This window comes from Falco naumanni, chromosome 4 (assembly GCF_017639655.2).
Source record: "Falco naumanni isolate bFalNau1 chromosome 4, bFalNau1.pat, whole genome shotgun sequence".
In the NCBI taxonomy this organism is placed as follows: Eukaryota; Metazoa; Chordata; class Aves; order Falconiformes; family Falconidae; genus Falco; species Falco naumanni.
In genome coordinates this window covers 10,516,624-10,531,800 of record NC_054057.1, presented here as the reverse complement: position 1 = coordinate 10,531,800, position 15,177 = coordinate 10,516,624, and the positions used below count along the sequence as shown (strand labels likewise).

General features: G+C 44.3%; 2 protein-coding genes across 3 annotated transcripts in view; one reads left to right on the top strand and one right to left on the bottom strand.

Moving 5' to 3' along the window:
* Positions 1 to 4,792: 4,792 nt before the first annotated feature.
* Positions 4,793 to 14,012, bottom strand: FKBP14 (FKBP prolyl isomerase 14). The gene is made up of 4 exons (XM_040591475.1): positions 13,624 to 14,012; positions 11,659 to 11,810; positions 8,858 to 8,985; positions 4,793 to 7,469 (listed from the first exon to the last, which is right to left on the bottom strand). Exons 1-4 carry the CDS (start codon positions 13,818 to 13,820, stop codon positions 7,311 to 7,313), a joined length of 636 nt encoding a protein of 211 aa, XP_040447409.1. The 5' UTR covers positions 13,821 to 14,012; the 3' UTR covers positions 4,793 to 7,310.
* Positions 14,013 to 14,497: 485 nt separating this feature from the next.
* PLEKHA8 (pleckstrin homology domain containing A8) overlaps positions 14,498 to 15,177 on the top strand; it is a 31,879-nt gene continuing 31,199 nt past the window's right edge. Inside the window, exon 1 of one of the 2 annotated variants that reach the window (XM_040591702.1) lies at positions 14,498 to 14,649. In XM_040591702.1, coding sequence (XP_040447636.1) covers positions 14,610 to 14,649 — 40 coding nt within the window. In that variant the 5' untranslated portion in view covers positions 14,498 to 14,609. The remainder of the gene's footprint in view (positions 14,650 to 15,177) is intronic. The other variant, XM_040591703.1, reaches the window with a different exon arrangement.

Genomic DNA, 15,177 nt, shown 5'->3' with positions numbered 1-15,177 from the left:
ATAGTCAAGGTGGGTGGAAGAAGTAAATCTGTCATCCTGAGAAGACAAACCAGTAATGACAACATAGAACAGAAAATACAGAAACAACAGCATTACTTTCTTGTGCAACTATCCTGTTTAATCCTCATGTGTGCTTCCATTATTATTGTGCTTCCCGTACAGAAATGCTTGTAGCAGACCAATGAACTGCAAAAGGTGTCTTGCTTCCCTCTGCAAGAAATGTGCTATAGTAACTATAGCTACCCTTATTAAAATTATATTAAAATTAAAGCATGGTTTTTCCTCAACTTAGCATTATTCCTAAAATTGCAACAGCTTGAACATCAATACACAAGACAAAACAGTTCTGGTGTTATGCAAGTGATGCAGATCATTAAAGTGACTGCATACCTGAAGCAGCTTCATATTTTATATTAGTGTGTCATGTCTGCATAGTCTATGGGTAAATTGCTGCAAATTAAATCATAGCACTTAGAGAAAAGGTTGGACAGTAAAACAAGGGACAGAAAATTCCACTATGTGATTTATCAGCCATCTGGTGCAGTACAAACAGCACTCATTCAGGGGAGGTTACAATCTTCTCATTAGTTACCACAGCAACAGGTCTGCTGAGTATGCTTAAAAAGTTATGCATGTGTCAGCAACCTTTTTTCTCCTCCCATACACATCATATACTGGGGACTCAAAACAGCGGCATGTCCTTCCTAGGTGATGGATTTTGCTGCAGCATTTTCCATTATTCTGCTTTTCAGGAGACTTTAAAACATGGGCAGTGTTTTTGTTCTGGTTTAATATGACTTTAAGGAGTCCTGACTCAAAAAAACCCCTTGATGATTAAGTAATTTTCCTTACTCATGCAAGTGGTAGATAGCTGTAGGTGGGAAGGGACCTCTGATAACAGGAACACTTCAAATGAAAATAAAACAGAGAAGTCCTTTCGGCTCCCGTACTTCCAAAAGGATAGGAAAAAATATATTTTTAAAATGTCCACAGCTGAGTATCCCTGTCATAAAAGAGCCTGCATTTACAGAAATGGTCTTGTCCACAATGTACAACAGGAAAATTGTCATTAATAGGACATGGGGAAAAACAACAAAGCTCAAACTGTATTGTACATCTCACGCTGGTTGCGCGTTACTCCTTATGTATGTACTTTAATACAGAACTGTCAACAAGAAATTACCCAGAGTTTTTAAATCTCCTTATACTGACTGTGAGTATCAGCCAAGAAATCTGGATGGTACGAAGAGCTATTCCCCCTCCACGCAAGGGCCCATGGCGTTTTCCCCAAGCGTGCCCTTAGCTTTACCGGCAGGCAGTCGTGTGACAGCGTGAACCTGGCTGGTGCTGCACCAGGGGCACCAACACATCCTTGTGTTGCCCTCCCGCAGCTGCCTGCTCAAGAAGCAAGGTGTGAAGGTTTGAAGCCAGAACAAGCCTGGCAGAGAGTACTAATTGGTATCCCAGAGGCCACCTTGCCAGCCTGCTTTCGCACAGCCCCACCACTGCGTGAACGGTGGTTGTGGCCGTTTCGAAAGGGTGCTACAGTGAACCGGACCTGGCTCAGGTTAGTGGTAGCAGGATCGGGTACCAAATGAGTAAGAGCATTGGTCATTTCTGCTCCATATGTGCTCCCATTGCAGTTTGTGCTCATTTTCCAGCTGCAAGATGAGCACCACGTGTCTGGGAGCTTTACTTCAGACTGTTTTGCAGAGGCAGAGACAAGTCTACATTGCAATGCCTGTGTCACCGTGTTCAAGCCAGGCTTTAACCCAATAATAGTGACAACAGCAATGAGGACATGACAACACGTAAGGGCTGAAATACTGGATGCAAATGTAAACTCTTAACTTCTTTTAAAAGGAAGGGATGTCACTAGTCTTACCTAAGTATTGTGGTCAGCATCACTAAGTAAAAGCTACGATTAGTTCGTTAGCTATAGCCCTATAGATTCCATACCCAGACACAGGGTCACCAAAACCATTTTGCATTATATTTATGGAATGAAAAACTGTTCTCTGAAGACATAGCCCAGTAGATTACAGAGACCAGAGCTAAGCTGTGCTATTTACTCCCAGAGAGACAGCAGGCCAAGCATGCAAAAGAAATACGTATTACCTAGTTCACTATTCAGGGAAAGAGGCAGAAGAGGAAACATCAGCTGCTTTAAAGAAATTTCAATGGCAATAAAATGTAAGAGGACAGGATTGATTTAATGCTTTCAGTCTGACTCCCAGATGAGGAATCAATTATCCTGCATCATTTAATCTCCTTAAGCAGGTCATGACACAAACTAGAAATTAGAAGCATTGTATCCAATACAAAGAGCAGCTCTTAATGGTAGTTAGCATCAGCCTCAGATTTTTTTAGAGGAAAACCTAACTGGGATTTGGGGAGCTCTGAAGAGTTTGCTTGACTAGATTTCCATAGTCAGATCCTAATATTTTAAACATTGTTTACCTAATGGAGACGCAGAGCAGTTATAAGAAAAAACAAGTAAACAAAACCACTAACCAAGAGAAAACAACAAAACCCCACCCCAAAACGCCCACCACCCCCACCCCCAACTATCCCTGTGGACAAACTCTAGCTCTCCATCAGGAACATGGCCTTCAGAAACCTTGCACAAAATTACTTACCTGCCATGTTTCAAACTGTCCTCTATCTTCATGGCAAATTTCTCAGCTAAACCAAGCTCCCTTTTTTTTTTTTTTACATCATTCAAGAGAACAGAAATACCACACGGCTCCTAACCAGATGCAACCCCCTAGCTAAACCAGCCTGCTTTTGGAACAGAACCTTCTAGAAGGAAGAAGTGTGATGCAGGAGGTGGCTCCATCCAAATCCCCTCCAGGCTGGGAGAGCTGATAATTAAGGTCCTTGTCCCTTTATATACAGGTATATAGCTTCCTGCTGAGCTTTTAAATTACATTTCTTGTGTGAAACTGTTGACATAATCAAGCACAAGCATGAAAACAGAAGCAGGATAGCTAACGAAATAGCCTTGTTTTGTCAGAAAGTTGTTTTTCCTATGTACCAGGAGAAAACTAGGGCACAGAATGTAAGCATTATGATTAACTTTCAAGAGGGGCTAAAATTATCCAGGATTATATAAATATAAGCAGGTTTTGTTTATTTCCTGTTACCAAAAACAATTCAGTGTTAAAGACAAATGAAGGGGTTTGGGTAGTGGGTTTTGTGGTTTTTTTTTTTTTTTTTTTTGGAAAAGCTATGTGATGAGGCCATTGTATTTTTAAGGAGCAAACTCAACATACCTGTTCTGAATATTCCTTAATGGACCGTGGAAGTGTGAATTTAAACTTTTGTCATAGGAATAAAAATCCATATGAAACTGGCTGAAGCAGTGATTTCTAACACAGTCAGATCAGGAGCCAGCCTTATTATTTGCAGTACCTACATCTGTGGCTGCCCGGTGTTCCTTCTTCCAAGTAAGCAGATGCTAAAGGATCTAGGAAACAAGATCTTTTGCAGTTCTCAATGTCATGCTGCATACTTCCACTCTCTCTCGCCACATTTCCCCTAGCTTTGTTCCTTTTCCAGGAATGTCCCAAAGCAACGAGCTCTCCCCATCCTGCCTTTTGAAACTGGGATTTGTGGATCAAGGGACAGACCGCCTCATATTTAACAGCAGAAACAACGGGGTGTGGGGAGTGTGTACAGCAAAGACAATTGTAATTTCAACGCTGACCTGTACCACCTGTTTTTACACTGAAGTACTCAGGAAACGTGCTATGAACGATTTTCATTCTAAACGTTGTGAAGAAGAAACTATGGTAGCAGTTTGTTCAATAAGTACTTAATACTGCAATTTTAGGACTCCATCCCACATAGTACTCACCAAAACACCTGCTGGTAGCACAGGAAATAAGGTACTGAAAAGATTTAAGGCCCAACGAAGCAATTTCTTCATTTGCAACACTACCTTGTCAGTTGATCTCAAAGCAGTAAGCTTTAAAACACATTTGAGACTATATGCACCGTTCCTGAAGCTTTGCCAAAAGCTTTCTTGTGTCATTGCACTGCATATCAAGAATTTTCAAATAAAATGAACTCTGAAGGCTGCTTCTGTACCTACAGAAGGCAGCAACTCCCACTGTAATTGCTAGGTAGCAGCAGTGAATGACAGGCTGCAGTTCTAAAAACCATCAGTACATATTTTCCTACATAACCACAAACCACAAAGAAGCGTGTGGAGAAGGCTCTAAGCTGCAGGAGGAAAGCGCTCTGTGTTGAGCCCTCTCCACGTGAAAAAGTGCTGTGTTTTAGTGACACAGTGAGGGTTTTTTTCTTCAGGGGAAATACACCTTGTACTTCACACACAAGCCAACCTAAGCGTTGCTGAGTGCCACTGAAGTTCCATATTCCTCCTCCCCTCGGGGGACAGGCAGCCACCTGCCTCTGCTCTCCTGCAGGTAGCTAGCTGGCTCCTGCTTGGCACTGCAGCAGCATGCCCTGCGGATTAACAAGCAGATGCAATTAAGACAGGCAATGCTATTTCTACCTAAGAAATCCCTTCATCTTCACAGAAGAACTTTTAATGATAGCAAACAGTAATAAATTTGAAGTAGCTTCTCAAATCCGCTGCCAATTCTGCACTTTTGAAAATTTTTTCTCCAGTTCAGTTTCAGAAATTTAACACAGCTATACAGAAAAGAACTAAGAACAAAAGCCATCCACTCATCTGGCACAAACCTACACACAACACCAAATAAAGCATCTCGGTCCTGCAGCTTTACTAGTACTCTGCTGGCATTAACAAATTAACTGTATGTTCACTTGAAGTTATTTTTAATGAAATGCTTTAAAAATCCAAGCAGAAGATAATGCATATGTACATTTCACAGCATTACTGATTCTGAATTCCTATTTAATACAAAGTAAACAACAGCTAGGCCTTACTGAAGGCACATACTGGCACCCTATTATTTCAACTTAAGTTTTTATATATTTGGTCAGTAACCTGGGCAAAGTTTTATTTCGTGCTTTTATGCTTTCACTTGCCAGCCAGATGTTCAGAGAACATGCTAAGCACCACAAACAATCATCTAAAACCCTCACAGACCCCACGCAAGTCTCAGTGCTGCTCTTCCCAGTAGCGCGCCCAGAATTTCCCCTTTGGTTGGCTGGGTACCTGCCAGCGGCCATGTCTTTGTCAAGATTGCCTTAAGAGTCAACTTCATATCCCTCCTCTGCCTAGGCTATGCCAATTGACTAGGCTCCACATGTAGTCAGGGAGAAAGACAGGAAACTATTTGATAAGGCATCTATTCCAGTAAAGATGATGAATATAAATGTGATGCGTTGCCCGCAGGTACCTAATGCTCTGGTATCAGCAGAGCGAATCAAAACACCCAGCACAGAACATGGAAGCAACCTTGGGAGAGCTGAAGTTGGGCAAGCTTAATTATCGTAAGTAATGAGAAAAAAATATCAATATGCAAAATCATGACTGGTAAGAGCAGCTAAACAAGTAACGATTTTTCATTATTTCCCCACAACAAAAAATATCAGAACAGGCAACAAGCCTAAAAACAAAGGGAAATATTTTCCCACCCTATTCTACCGTGAAATTCACTGCCACAGAACATTATGGAAGCAAAAGTTTGCAGGTTCAAGAAAACTAGATGGCATCATTGATGAAAAAGAGCCAAGGGTTACTGAAAACCAAATACATGGCCACAATTCCCTACCACTTAAGCCATCAGCCACAAAAGGCCAGATGCTGGAAGGAAAAAAAACTCAACAACAAAACCCCAAACAAAACAAAACCCATCACCACTGCGTATCTTTACTTACACTTTTTTTTTTCGCCTCCAAAAACAGATGCTAGTGACAGCAATCTGTAACGTCCATAAGCAGCTGAACTCCCTTTAAGTAGTCTTCTCATACTTAACTTGCAACACTAGGTGGCAGGGAAATCATCCAGCTCATCTATAGCATTGAGAGCCCTCAAGGTACAGTCTCACTTGGCAGCAGTTAAGGATGAGTGCAATGCAGCAACCCCGATTTCATACAATGGGATTTGCATCGTGTCCCTACGTAGCCTCCAGCAACATTTTCCAAGTTCAATACAGTGTTCAGAGACCCCCTATGTTGTTGTGCCAGAATACAGGCTAATTCCTTCCCTCTCATTTAAGAAACTGTGGACAATTGCAAAATCTTTCTTCCTCTCCAGAAACGGTTCAAACAAACACAAAACGGAGTTGAAATCCTCATAGTCTCTACCTCTGTAAAGACACAGCACCATAACATTTACCTCATGCCTCTATTTTTCTAAAAAGTCACTTTATTATTTAAAATTCACATCATTTGTATGCTACTTGTGAAAATACTGCAAAGGGGCAATAACAAAACAAGTTCTACAACTCAGGCTGTTGCAAAACAGGCGAGCCAATGTGAAGCCTTCTTCAGGCCATACTGATCCTCCTGTCAGTGTGCCCCTCCCTTCTGCAAATGAGAAAAACTTCAGACTAGTCACATTCTGCTCAAGAAAAGTATCATCTTTCTTCAGGAATGCAAGCGCCAAGTTTCAAAGCAAATGTTTGTGTATATGTAAAGGACACCACCTCTGCACTGCAGTATAACTTGCTATTTTCCAAATTACAGACATCTCCTAGAATGTTGCTGACATTAAAAGTGAAAGTCTGACATTTAACTCCTACTTCATTCACATAATTTAAAGAAAAATGCATACAATTGTTGGCATGGTTGGTAACACCCTCCCTTTAGAAGAGCAAAATCAGCACAGGAGATAGTAATTCTTCTCATTCAGCTTGATGCAGCCGAGAAACAGATACAAAGAAATGCTGATACCTTCTAGTACCTTTTTTTAAAATCTGCAGAAAAAAAGAGCAAGGTCAGCACACTGCTTTTCACACAGTGACACACAAGAAGAAAGGTCAAGTAATTAAGCCACAAACTAGAAGTTACACATAAAGGAGATGCTGAAAGCAATCTTAACACACAAACAAGTCACAGAAAGGCACTAAATCGAATTTTGATTTTCACAATGTTTGATAACGGGAAAGTTTGTTTCATTTCTGAAAAATAAGTTAATACAAAATTCAAAAAACACTGATGTGCAAGTCTTTGCTGCATAAAAGGAGGTAAATTTTCATACTTTAACATAGTTTAAAACATTTGTACACAATGAACAGAAATTCCTTTATATAAATGAGTGTTTCTTTGCCAACAGCAGCCGTCAACTCAAAGCCACAGAATTAAGATGACAAGAGCACCAGACAGTCTAAATCACTGCCATTTGTATAAAAAAATTACACCATCCTTTTCTACAGCTCATCGTGCTTGTATGTAAATTCCCTTGCAGATATAAAGCCATCACTGTCTTCGTCTTCTTTATCAAATATGTCTTCAACCAAAGCATCATGCTGAGTGTCATTTACCACTGCTCCATGCTTTTCAAATTCTTTCTTCAAATAAATTTTCACCTATTACACAAAGTGAGAGATAATGTTTTTAGGCTTATGAAAGAATTGATTACTGTTTTGTAAGAGGCCCACTATGTTCAGGATAGCAGTATTAGGCAATAGATACCTTCCTTCCTATGCCACTGCCAGAATACTCCTCCTCTGACTGATTCCACAGCCCCATTCAGTCACTGAACACTCACTCCTTAGTAGCAAGTAACAGTAAAACTAGCAAATCAGTTGCCATACGTTTATGGCATCTGACTGAAATACAAGGCAGGAAAACTGTCTTCTGATGTCTATACAGTAAGTACAGCCAGGCAGAAGTTACTAGCTACCAATTGGTCATAGACCCAAACAGCTTTTTCACATCCTAACACTTTGACAAACCAGTAGATGTAAACAGCCACCCCAGATATCTACAGACATCTGTCCACAGTCTCAGTATTTGCTGCTCAAATGGGAACCACAAAAGATTAGTCTTTCGGGTCTAGCAAACTGTACCAGCCCCAAATAAAAAAGCACTCGGTGGTTTATCCTGACTTCTCACAGATGACTTTTGCACATTGAAAAAGCAGACTGAAAGTAAGAGGCAAACAGAAAGTGAGTAATGCTGAATACACATCCTTCAGACAGCGAATGCTATGAAACCGGACTGCCCTACAGCATAAGAATTTCTAATTCCAGTTTGTTAGTAAATCAGCAATTCCAAAAAGTCCTGAAGTCTGGTTTTATTTCTAAGATGTTATATTTCATCCAAGTCTTCCATTTGAGTGGGCCACATGTGGGTCACACACCTATGCCTCAGCTCACCAAGGCTGCTTTTGAATCCCCAGTTCAGCAGTTCCACTGGGATCCAAGGCTCAACATGGTACAGTATAGATGTGCATCCTTGGCTTAGTTTTACTGAAAAAAGATCTATTGCCAAGGTGTAAGAAAGTATACAACCTGAAGCCATGCAAAAAAGGCAACCACAGACAGGAGTTTAATTGTTGAGCTAAGAACAGTAGTTCAAGAGCATTCGGCAGGAAAGATATCAACAAGAAAAGGCATAAAACACCAAAGGCAAAAAAAGCAGAGAATTGGAAGGCAGCAACATTGCAAGTCATCTCCAGGGAAGAACAGACACTCACTCTTCCCCACGTGACTAATGACCACCTGGACAGCAATGACTTTTTGGGTGTCTTACCATTAACGATGATCATATCAGTCCAGTAGTTATGCTAACAACTCTTCATCCTAGTCACCTGTACTGTGCTTCACCCAAGAAATAATTGCCTTACTGTGCACAGTAGTAGCTAAAAGTCTAACTTGTGTTTAGGTACTTCCTTAACAGGACCAAGTTAAGCTTATCCCTTTCCCCTATCCCATCCTGTTAGGTTTGCTCACAAGAAGGGTAACACACTCACCTCTTGCTTGGACAGTTTCCAGTCATCATTAAGATCCATCTCTTGGAATGACTCATGAGACCGTGGTCCATTTCTAATTTCTAGAAGGTCAATGTTGAAAATCAGTGTGCTCTCAGGTGGAATTTTTCCTACCCAAAATGGTAAACATGGAGAAAAATTAAGAACAACTACATCTTCAGTGCCATACAAAAGCAATATGCATCAGAGCAACAATCCAGTAATCCTACAATTTATAAAGCATCCGGCAATTTGAACTAACAAGAATATATCAGTAACAGTGATAACCATAACTATTTCACACTGTAGCCTGGACCCTGAGCAGCCCTTACAGCACATATGCAACTTTATATGCAACTAGTTTTGTTGGAGACTAGTATGTTGATCTGAGCTCATATTCAGCAACCATCATCACATGTTTATCAGCCAACATTCCTGAATCCTTTTTTCATGACCAGAGCCAGATAAAAGTATTAAACAGTGAAGGAGACTGTACAGCCAGCAAGGTGGCCACACTGCAGCACACAGCCAAGACTGATGGGTCAGGGTAGCAAGAAGGGAGAGTTCAGTCCTCCCATGACACCGTAACCCTGCTCGTCTCCAAATTCCTCTCCGCTGTCAACTGGCACCTTGTACCTGCTATTCTGCCACTGGCAAAAAAACTTCTTGCCAAGAAAGACAGAAGGGCAGCAATGCTGTCAGTATCCCTAGTTGTCTACGGACTGCTGCACAAAGCACTGAGCTAGTTTCTGCTGTGTTTGGAAGTAAGTACATAAACCTGCTCAAAAGACATGTGTTGGCATCATGCCATTTTTGGTGCAGGTGAACAGAGTGACAATTTCCTAATAGTGCCAAAGACCACCCCGCTTGCCACCACCCCTCAAAGATTTCAGTTAATCAGGCATTGGCTTTTACCGTGATGTGACGTGCCTTCATACCGATGGCTGAAACTACTGTCAAAGATCTTTTAGCACACCCCTTTGCTTCTTTATATACAGAAATGTTGAATATGACCAAATATATTTCTATATTGGATGGCAGCATGCCAAAAAAAATATTCCTGTGCCTAGAGAGATGCAGAAAAAATGCCTTATCTACATCCACTACTTTGGAGCTATGGTGTTAAAGAGCTGCAGCAACAAACAGGCTTGTAGATTTCTGGGATGAATACATGTGCAGACACTTCTGGAATACAGGACACAGTGGCCTGCTTAGAGTTTGGAACACAGGTAATTTTTTGGTTACAGAAAAAGGCACCTGACTCATCATTCAAGTCAGCAAGGTGGAGGCTAGTGAAGTTACATGCATTCAGAGGAAAGCATGAAGAAAATGGAGTAATTCTGTCTTCAAGGGCATAATTTGAAAATAGCAACATAATTATGTTCAAAGACATCAAACTTTTCCTAAGGCAAGTAATTTCTTGCAACAGTTAGCAGTGTTTACTTGATCAACCTTCTTGCACTAAACAGAGCTGAAGTTGCAAGTGTCTGACGAACCATAGTGCTTCACATATTAAGGCAATTAGGCCTGTGACGACTACGTGAGCACTGCAGCATTTATCATCTTTTTGTGGAAAAAATTTACAGTTGTGCCCTGCATAGTCAACTAACTGACCACCACAAATTTCCTGCTCTCTACTAGAAACATGATTACTTCTAACACTATCTCTTGAACCCCAAACCAAGGCTTCTAGAAAAATATGTTTTAAGAGGATACTTCCTCCTGAAAGTATGCAAGAAGGGAAGGTATGAAGCATGCTGTATGTATGGAGTACTACTTGGCCTGTGTTCAGCCCTATTTGCCAGAGGATACAGACATGCAAACACTCCTCATTCCTAAAACAGTCTCAGATTAATGGGAGACGACAGTAGCAGGAAGGATTGTATGTTCCAAGACATTTATCCTTTCTGCTTTGAAACCTTGTGTTACCTTAGGTCATTTGTGGTAACTGTTGCATTAACAAAATATTCCTAATAATTGCTCCAAAAAAGTTACTAAAACAAACCACATAAAGCAGAAAAAGTAACCTTCCCGCACCATTCAAGCTGTCACTCATTTATTTTCTTGGTCTGGTCCTCCCATTAAAACAGGTATCTGGAAATGTTTAAAAGGAAAAAACCCCAAACGCCATCGGTAGTCGACACGTTGAGAAAACACTACAAACAATGCTTTTGTCTGTACACCACTCAATACATTTTCAGTAGATGCCAACATGACTGCCTCTTACTGTGGATAACGGGCCACTGCCCAAACTCAAAATAGCTAAAGGGAAAGAATTATGTGTCCCTATATGGAGAAATAAATGGTGATTTTTTCATTGTATCAGCTAAGAACTGGTTGGGCAGCAGAACAGGAGTTTCTTGGGGTTCTAAAAGAATCCTGCAAGCAAGAATGAGGCTTGCACAAGCACATTCATGAAGTATTACCGCAAACACAGATGCAACAGCCAAAAAGCCAACTGTCATCTAAGCAACCACTTCCAGCTTGACTGTAAAAGAAGGGGGAGTGGAGGGCAAGCAGAGGACTGTTGAGCATAGCACTGACGGAAGAGACACTCAGAACATACAGCACATCAGCTACCATCAACTCCTGTTTTTCTCCTGCATTCACAACATAACCACTAAATGGTTATTTCTGCAGAAAACAAATTTGTGAGAAAGAACACCTGACTCCATCATTTTTTCTTATTTAATTAGAATCAGCCTGGAAAGCTTGCAAGCTTGCTAACCTATTTGGCCAAGAATACCAGTAAAACACAGACATTAAAAACAATTAAATTAAGGGAAAGACTTCAAGTCATTTACCTTTCCCTTCTTTTCCATAAGCAAGGGCTGGTGGAATAGTTAGCTTCCGCTTCTCTCCCACGCACATGTCCTTCAAACCTTTGTCCCAGCCCTTGATAGCTTCCCTTATGCCAAGGGTAAACCACATTGGTTGGCCATTGTTATGCTTGTGACTGGAAAAAAATGGAATAAAACACTTGTCTTTAGACAGCAAGTTCCATAAAAGGCACAAGGAGCAGATGGAATATGCCCATAGCATAGATAAATAATTAAACGCACACTACTATTTGGCACTTCGGCATTTCTTAAATGAAAGACCTAAACTTCTGAAGTCTTTAAAACTTAGGCCTTCTATGAAAAGGTTCCGCAAGTGGAAAGTAAGAAAACAACATCTGCATGTTTATGACAATGCTGAACAACCTGGATTCCCACCTTCATTTCCCTGATCACCTATTTCCACTTTGAAACTGATCAGAAAAGCTTTTCTACTTAAAATCTACATTCAAGGCCATGTGCATTCTTTGGTAAATTGCTAATCAAAAACAAGCTTCATCAGGATTGCAATATACCTTATAATATGCTTAGAAGAATCAGTCACATCTCTTCCAAAAAAGCCATTAGGGAAAGAGTCAACTACGCAACAAAGAGTGTAGAAAACAAGAAACGAATGCATGCAAAATATTCAAGTTTAAAATAGGCAGACAAGCCTCTTTTCCAACTTAACCAGGTGGTACACCAGGAGTACTTTTCCTCTAGACACAGAATTTTAAAAGCTCGATTTACTAGCCATGCAGGAAAGGTGCTTAACAAGAGAACAGAGCACTTACAGGAGTTAGCAGCAAAAACTTTAAGAGCGTCCCTAGAACTCCTTTTAGTGAGGCAGGTTAACTACAAGAGAAAATTAGTGAGATTTTAGTTTAAATTGGCTACAAGAACGTAAAGACGCAAAACATTGCCTTTTAAAAAAATACATTCCACAAAAGCAGACTTCAGACATAGCCTACAGATACTTGAGCATTTTGCTGTCTCCCACTATCAACACTTCGTTGATGTTTTACAGGAAAGTCAACATTAGCAAGTCATTGCAGGCATTTAGCAGACTCCCTCGAATTTCTGGCTCTTCCTCCTACTTGCATAGCTGTGGCTCTGGTATGTTGATTTGTCTGGTCGGGGGCAGGTGAAGAATATGCCCTCTCAGTAATGAAAAGCTGTCATTGTGCTCCCAGTAGTGGACAGATATACTTTTTTTATTATTATTATTAGAGGCAGACTTCTCCCCTAGAAATTTGCTTTAGAAACCTGAGGGAAATTCATGCATAGCAGACGACTTATTAAACCTCAGGTTATACACCAAAACCTGTGTCTAAACTGCGTAACATCCCTGTCTCTTAAAATGCCACATGGCTCCACTTTCTGCAGACTAACCAGAGAACAAAAGCCAAGTAAGATTTATTTTACGGTCTAAATCTGGCAATGTCAAAGGAAATAAGCTTTACTGTTGGTGTTCATCTTAAAAACAGCAAGGTGACTCAGTGCTTCCTGAACTGTCCCGAGTGTAAAGGCAAATAAATCATACTTTCTGAAAATAGGTGGCGGTGGAAAGGGTCCCACTGGCAAGTCTGTGCAGCGTTATTTAAGCTATTTTATTTCCCAAACAAGTAAAATCCAGGGCATGCCACGAACAAGCATGCCTTGCTTTTGTTTCCTTGCACCCAGGCAAAGCCAAGTTTCGAGCGTTTTGGGAGGGAGGGATAAAATAAAAAGCCAGCTGCCCTCCACAGAACACTGCTCACAAAGCTGTTTCGTAGGGGGCCTGCGGACCGCAGCGAGGGGTCCGGATTGAGAACTTGCGAGAAGAGATCACCTGCCTTAAAAAAAAAAACCCAAACCTAAGGCCACATGGCTGCCCCCCCCCCCCCCCCCCCCCCCCCGCCAGCTCACCCCCCAGCCCGCTGGCAGGCGGGCCGCCCGCGGCGAGCTACTTACGTGGAGTGAAACATGGAGCCATCCCTCTCCAAGTAGCCCTCGTAGTGAACCAGCATCATGTCCCCCCACTTGGTCCTCCTGTGGCAGAGGAACGGCTTCTGCAGCACCTCCACCTTCACGTCAGCCGCGGGGATCAGCGCCGCGGCCGCGCAGCTCAGCGCCGCGCCCAGCCAGGCGGCCCGCAGCGCCGCTGACATCGCCGCCTCACAGCCGGGACCCCGCGGCGCCCGCCTCACCGCCGCCGGGCCGCCATCCCGCGCCCCACGCCTGCGAGCACAGCGGCAGCGGGCAGGGCCGTGCTCGGTGCGCGGCCCCCCTCGCCCGCCCGGCAGACGTGGCAACGGCCCTCACGGCTGGCAGCCGCCAGCCGCTGACGGCCCCGGAGCGAGAGCGCGCCCTCTGATTGGCTCGCCTCAGAGCGAGCCCAGAAGAAGCCGGCGCCCATTGGGGTAAGCCCCTGTCCGTCCCTCAGCTTGTCCAATAGACAGCAGAGCTCCGTGGGAGGGGGGCCGACGACGGGCTGGGCGGGCCTCGGCGCTCCCGGAAGCGGACGCTGGCGAGCGGGGGAGCCCCGCACACAATAGAGCCGGCTCCTGCCGGCCGCCGATTGGGCGGCGCTCTCACCAAAGTCGCATTTCGATTGGCTGCGGAAGGCCACCTGCTTTGGGCGTTCTGCGCCGCTCCCTTCTCCCGCCTCCTGTCGGTCACGTGGCTCTCGATTCCTAACGCCGTTTGCGCCTCCGCAGCGCTGCGGCGCCGTTCTTGGGGTGCGCGGCAGCGGCGCGCTCTGCGCTAGTGGCGTGGCGGCGGCGGGCAGGCGCGGCGGCGGCGGGGGCCGGGCCGGGCAGGGCAGGGCAGGGCGGGCGGCGCCCCGCTATGGCCCTGGGTGCCGGCGCCGCGTCGGGGCGCGGGGGGCGGCGGCGGCGGCGGGCGGCGTGACTCCGCCGGGGGGCGGCCGTGCTGCATGGGGGCGGGGGCCGGCCGCCATGGAGGGAGTGCTGTACAAGTGGACCAACTACCTGAGTGGTGAGTTGCTGCCAGTCCTCAGCCGCTGCGCGGGGCGCGCTGCCCTGGTGCGGCGGGCGCCGTCATCTCCCTGTGTGCACATAGGTGTGTGTGTGGAGGTGTATGTATATATGTATGTGTGGAGCAGGGGCCAGCGCTGCCCCCGGCCCCGGCGCTCGGGGCACCGGCCTCCCCGCTCGCCCTGGGTTTCCAGCTGCGCTGCCACATGTCACCGGCCGGCGCCGGAGGGGTTGAACCCACTTGTGGGTGCGGGCGCTGGGCCGGGGCATGCCCTGCCGTGCCGTGCCGTGCCCGGCTGGGGCAGCCAGCGGCCGTGCCCGCCCTGTACGGCCCCGGGAAACTTCCACCGAGTCACTTCGGGGAGCTGGGGCACGCCGGACCGGGGAGGTGCATGGGCACCAGTCACGCTTGGGGGATTTGGATGAAAACACATGCACAAAAAAAAAAAGAAATTAAAAAAGGGGCAGCCTTGCTAGCGCTGGGCCCGGATCCCGGCCTCTCGGGGGCTCCCGTGCCGCGGGGGGCTGT